The 6,003-nt window shown below is 56.0% G+C and overlaps 1 protein-coding gene across 1 annotated transcript in view; it reads left to right on the forward strand.

Annotated features, from left to right (window-relative positions):
- Window positions 1–4,666: 4,666 nt before the first annotated feature.
- Window positions 4,667–6,003, forward strand: part of SLC9A5 (solute carrier family 9, subfamily A (NHE5, cation proton antiporter 5), member 5) — a gene marked incomplete at its 5' end in the record, with an annotated part of 7,351 nt that continues 6,014 nt past the window's right edge. Inside the window, 2 exon segments of the mRNA XM_009083674.1 lie at window positions 4,667–4,969; window positions 5,645–5,808. Of these exon segments, the coding sequence (XP_009081922.1) occupies window positions 4,667–4,969; window positions 5,645–5,808 (467 nt within the window).

Here is a 6,003-nt window from a genome sequence, read left to right on the forward strand (position 1 = left end):
GGGACTGGGACTGGCACCGGGACTGGAGGGAAGGTTCAGGAGGAGAAGAGATGCCCTAAAGGATGTCCCTTATTCTCGAAGGCTGGCACAGCACATTCCATGGGCAGGTCTGGAAGCCACTGACCCCCCCCAGCCCCGGGAAGGTCTCAGTGGTGCCCGTGTCAGGCAGGATGTGTCCCCTGCAGCCTGGGGTCAGGTCCGTGCCTGCAGTCCCCTCCGGTGGGTCACTCCAGAATAGTGTGGCCTCGGGCTCTTGTGCTCCCCAGCACAGGACCACGCAGCTGGGGGAGGCTCTGCTGCGAGAGGCTGCGTGGGAAGGAGAGAGGAGGATGTGTGTGTGCTGCGCAGGGCTGGGCTCTGCACCGGCACCCGGGGCACTGGGGAGGGGACGCCCGTACGTGGGTGCCAAACAGGGTCCCCAGAGGGCTGATCCCCCCACAGTTCCCCTGCCTGCTGTCCTGGGCCTAGAATATGAGACTGTGACCTTGAGGCAGGTTTCCTCCTCGGGGACCCTGCTGTAGGCACAGCCCCCATGGTGGGGGTGTAGGCACCCTCTTAGTTTGCAGCTGGATCAAGGAATGAAGGTTCGGAGTTGGGTAGGGGAGTCTCTGAGCAGACAGGGACCTGCAGCAGCTCTCAGTACACAGGGGATAGCTACAGCTGTGACCACCAGCTGGCCTCTGCCTGTCCCAGGCATCACTGTGAACCTCATGCTCCTCTCCTTCCTTGCCTTCTCACAAGGAAGACCTAAAGCATCGCGAGGAATGAATTAAAGGGCGTCGTGAGCTTAAAAATACAACCCTCTGCTGTAGCTGTGCCACCTCCAGCTGCTGAGCATGTCCCTCCTACCTGCAGAAGATCAGAGAGAAAATTCCCTTCCCTGGTTTTTATTTTTCTTCTCTCAAACCCTGAGCAGACTTCCCTTGCTGTGCTCCCTTCACCACTCTGGATTTTGCCCCTGTGAGTGCAGGGGGGCCTGAGCTGGGATCATTCCCAAGCCCTCAGACCTGCCCAAGCTGATGGACACTCTCCCTGTCCACTGGGGAGACACATCCCTGATGGTTGGTAGCTTCGAGCTGCCTGGCATAGCATATCCAATGGGTCTGATGGTTACTCAGAGCCTGGAGCCAGGAGCAACACCCGGACATGGAGGCAGGGCTGCAAGCAGCATCCTGGCATGAGTGTTCCCAGAGTTGGGACGTGCAGGAGCCCACAGAGGAGATAGACCAGGAGTGGAGGATTTAGGGGAGCAGAGGGTCAGTGCCAGCTGTGGTGGCCGTGGCCGCTGGACGGAGGCTGGCGCAGAGCAGCTGTTGCGGTCGCAGCGCTGGGCTGTCAGCTCACAGCCCTGTGATTGCAGGGGAGGAAGCGGCCCCACGCCTGGGTGATGGGGAAATGACACTGTGGGCTCTGTTCTCAGAGGCAGTCAGATGCTGGGGTGCCCCGAGCCAACAAATACCCAGGGCGGGGAAAAACTGGCTTGGGTGTTGCCTTCCTGCACAGCAAGGCATCATCCGGGCTTTGCTGCCTCTTCCGTCCTTGGTCAGAGCACAGGATGTGGGGAAGAGACAAGTGATGAGCATTGCCCCAGACATGCTCCTTATCCATGGCTGCCCCATGGGCAGGGGTTTGCCAGAGACAGGTGTTTTTCCACCCAGCAGCATCCCCATGGGTAGCAACCCTGTCTCCTCACACCATCCCCTCTGTCCCCAGCTGCTCCTGTTTTGGTTTAGGTGTTTCACCATTTCCCAAGCTCCAGAGGAGTGGAGCAGGTTTTGGCCCCAAGTCCTCTTAATGGCAAATCCTCTATTATGGATGCCTGACTGTGGATTATAGCTCTGAAGTTAATTCACATGTGGCTAAGTTACTGTTGCTGTGGGAACCTTTAATGCTGAAATCCTTGACTAGTGTGTGTAAAATTAGAGCTCGTTCCGCCTGTCCCCGCTGGCTGCTCCCCGTGACACAGGGGAGCTCATGTGCTGCTGCCATTTGCTTGGGAGGGTGGCAGCATACCCCCTCAGCCAGGGGATTTTTGCACAAGCGGGGTCTTTCCCATTGATGATGCTCCTTTCTTTGCCCAAGTTTTTGGCTTGTGAAAACAATTATAGCATGGTTTGGGTTGGAAAGGACCTTAGAGATCATCTTGTTCCAACCCCCCTGCCATGGGCAGGGACACTTTCCACTAGACCAGGTTGCTCAAAGCCCCATCCAGCCTGGCCTTGAACACTTTGATGATGGCTGACAGACAGGACCCATGTCCCCATGTCTCCACATCATCCCTGCAGGCTCTCCTGGGTCTCCTCAGCCAGCTAGGACACATCTCCACAGCATGGGGAATGCAGATGGGTTGCTGAAGCAGGGAACAGGGATTTTGGCAATATTCCTGAGCATGCAGAAAGGGGCTGGACGCCTTGTTCCTTTCTTGAAAACTTCAGAGCTTTGTTCCCGTGGGTGGAAAGCAGTTTCACAGCCTGCTGCAGGCGCTGAGCAAGCACCATTTACCCACTGGTGAAGGCAGCTTGTGTAGGGTGAACAGGGCTCCACGGCAGCTTGTGTGGTCATTTAGCAGGAATTTGGCTGGGATGAAGCTCAGTCAGCCCTTCTCTGGGCTGTGGGTCTGCTTGGAGGCTGTAGTATTCAATATCACCATGACCTCCGGGGCTGTATTGCTGCCCCTAGCAGTGAGTGTAGGTGGCTGGGGGTGAGAGGGGATGCTCCAGGCTCCGTAACTGGAGTGCTCGGCACCAGAGCTGTGGCAGAGGTTCAGCCCTGGGTCCTCTTCCCGCTTGAGATGGTTGGTGATGGGGCTGCAGGTCACGCTGCCCCTGTGCTCACTGCTCTGCCCTTGCTGGCTGCAGCAGTGTTCCTGGCACATTATGTGTGGGAGGGGAGCAGTGCCAGAGCTTGCCAGGATGGCATGGACAGGGCTTACCATGCCAAGGAGCAACATCTTGAGGGTCCCAATGAGAGGAAAGTGGCCCTTAGCCTGCATATTGGTTGGTGGGCTCAAAGATGTTACCTCTGGTTGGGAACCAGATCTTCTACATTGAATTATCTCCTCTAATGCAAAGCACAGGTGCAATGAAGGAAAGCAAATCACCCAACAGGTGTTGGGAAAGGAGAAAGGAAGAACATCAGGAGGCCATGATCTCAGTTCCCAGCATGTCCACATCTCAGGGACATTGGGACCTGTCTCAGAAAGGATACAGTAGGGCTGGGACAGGTTCAGAGGAGAATGACAAGGGCATAGAGACATGGAAACCTACTGATGAAGCACTGCCTGTTCCTGGGCTCCTCTCCAGGTCTATGCCACTGGAGACAGGACCCTGGGCTAGGCAGACCTTGTGATCTGTCCATGGATGTTCTGAAGGAGAGAAGCAGCCAAGTGACCTAGGGTTGATAAGTGACCACAGCACAGCTTTCCTTCAGGAGGGATGACTTGGAACAAGCAATGGGCATCTTTAATCCAGCTGAAGGGCTTTAGGGACTGGGTTTTGTGTTGGCAGCAGGGCTGGGCTTGCAGCCAAATGATGGCTCAGAGCCTGCCCTAATGTTGCTTGTACCTGCTGGGTGCTCAAGGACAGAGGTGGCTTTGGATGTGCTAGGAGGAACCCACTCCCCAGGAGAAGAGTTCTTCATCTGATGGCCAAGTCAGTGCTACTGAGCTAGGCTGGATGTCACAAGCAATGGCAGAACCCAATGATGGGGGAACAAAATCAATCTGACCCTTGACAACTTCTCCCCAAGCACAGCCCTTTGTGGGGCAGCAAAAATACAGCACCCTGAGCTAGGAAGGAGCAGCCTGCAGGGGTGGGGGGTTGCCCGCCTAGAAGTCGGAATGATTTGGGATTACACAGGACACCCTGGCCTTGGGGACAAGGGTGTCTGGAGGAGTGAGCCCCCAGTGCTGGCTGCATGGTGTCCTGCTGGCTTGTGCCTGAGCTGCAGGGCTCACTGCCACATTTCTGATGCATGAATACCAGGGCATCCTCTGCTTGCTTTACAAAATACATCCTGTTCCACGGCAGCTTAAGATTTGGTCCAAACCTCGCATGGAATAAACTGATTATTCCAAGCATCTCTAAATCTGCAGCTCCCGAGTGCCTGTGTTTTTGCATGCAGGTAGGTTAGCTGGTGCTGAGGGAGGCTGTGCTCTGGCATGGCGTGTCTGCAGTGGTTTGCATGCTGCTTCGGCTGCTTGCTGCTCTGGCTGCTTGCTCAGATGGATGCAAACAAGGTCACCCCATCACCAGGGCTGAGCATCCTTGTCTCCAAGTGGGGTAACGTGTCCCTGTGAACCAGGATGCCTTTGCTCAAACAGCAGCCAGCAGTGCTTGTGACACTGTGAACGTGCTCACTGGCTGCTTTAATCCTTTAAGTGCAGATACCAGAGGCCAAGAAAAGCAAAATGCCTGTCTGCTTGGCTTATTAGACAGTGGCTGAGGAGGAGAGTGAGGTCCCAAAAAGTCAAGGACCTGAAATCCTGACCTGGAAGGTAGCTGGAAGGTTGTCTACGCACACATGGTCACAAAGCAGTCTTAGGTGCTCCCTTGTACTCCTTGGGGTCTAACATGGTTCTTTCAAACTTTTTGTGCAACCTGCAGATCTGGGGTGGTCTGTCCATGTGCCTGTTTGACTGATGCTCTCATTCTTCTTTTCCTTCTAGTTTTCCACCTGTCACGGAAGGTGACATCCATCGTACCAGAGAGCTGCCTTCTCATCCTGCTGGGGCTGGGGCTGGGGGGCATTGTGTTGGCCGTGGCAAAGAAAGCCGAGTATCAGCTGGAGCCCAACATGTTCTTCCTCTTCCTTCTGCCCCCCATCGTGCTAGACTCGGGGTACTTCATGCCCAGTCGGCTGTTCTTCGACAACATCGGTGCCATCCTCACCTACGCGGTGGTGGGCACACTCTGGAACTCCTTTGCCACTGGCACTGCGCTCTGGGGGCTGCACCGGGCCGGGCTCATGGGTGGGTGTGCAGGGCTGTCCATCCTGGACCAAATCCCTAAAAAATGGGTTGGAGGTGCAAAGCATCCCCATTTTCATAGCCCACTGCCTTTCCCTGCTGTGGATTCCTACGAGTTACATGAGTGAGGTCCTGGCATCCTGGGAGAGGTGCTCTGGGTCCTGGCACCCTGGGAATGGTGCTCTGGCAGGATGGTCAAGCATGCAGGACAAACGGGCCCTACTGGGCTGACTCATGTCTTTGCTATTTTTGTCACGACCTTGGCTAGCATTGTTGGCTCACTGCCGTGTTCCCTGTACTTGCCTGGAGTCACTGGCTCTGGCTGACCTGGGCTGTGTTTTGAGCTCTCCTGAGCCCTGAGGAGCCACTGAGTCCTGAGGAACCACTTGATGCCTGGACCTGACCTGGGGCTGCTGAGCCTCCTTTGGTGGTACCTGCTGGAGGGGCAATGATGCACCTAGGTACCAAGGAGGACATCCCTCATGCTCCCCTCATGTTGCAGCGAGGATGTGCTGAGTCCTGCTTTGCCGGGGCACCCGAGAGGTCTGGGAGCACTCCCAGCCTCATCCCACTGCACTCCTAGTTGGGATGCTGCAGCCAAGTCCCTGGGACTGGATGAGGGACAGGCTTGTTTCAGCATGGTGAGAGGGCCTGAGCTTGGTCCTTCTGTCCTAGCAGATCCAGGTGTTGAAGCTGGACTGATGGATTTCCTGCTGTTCGGCAGCCTCATCTCAGCTGTGGACCCTGTGGCAGTGCTGGCTGTCTTCGAAGAGGTCCATGTAAATGAGACCCTTTTCATCATCGTGTTTGGCGAGTCTCTCCTGAATGATGCTGTCACCGTGGTGAGTTGGAGCTTGGGGGACTCTAATGTGGAGCCCAACATGGTCCAGAGTGCTGGACTAGCCCAGGATGGTCAGAGGATGCAGGTGACACCCCCAAGCCAGGCACAGACCCAGTGCAGGTGACACACCCGAGCTGGTAGCAGACTCATGCCATGCTCTCTAGGTCTTTCCTCTCTTCTGGCCCTGGGGGGACTT

Source organism: Acanthisitta chloris, unplaced genomic scaffold (genome assembly GCF_000695815.1).
Source record: "Acanthisitta chloris isolate BGI_N310 unplaced genomic scaffold, ASM69581v1 scaffold27981, whole genome shotgun sequence".
Lineage (NCBI taxonomy): Eukaryota > Metazoa > Chordata > Aves > Passeriformes > Acanthisittidae > Acanthisitta > Acanthisitta chloris.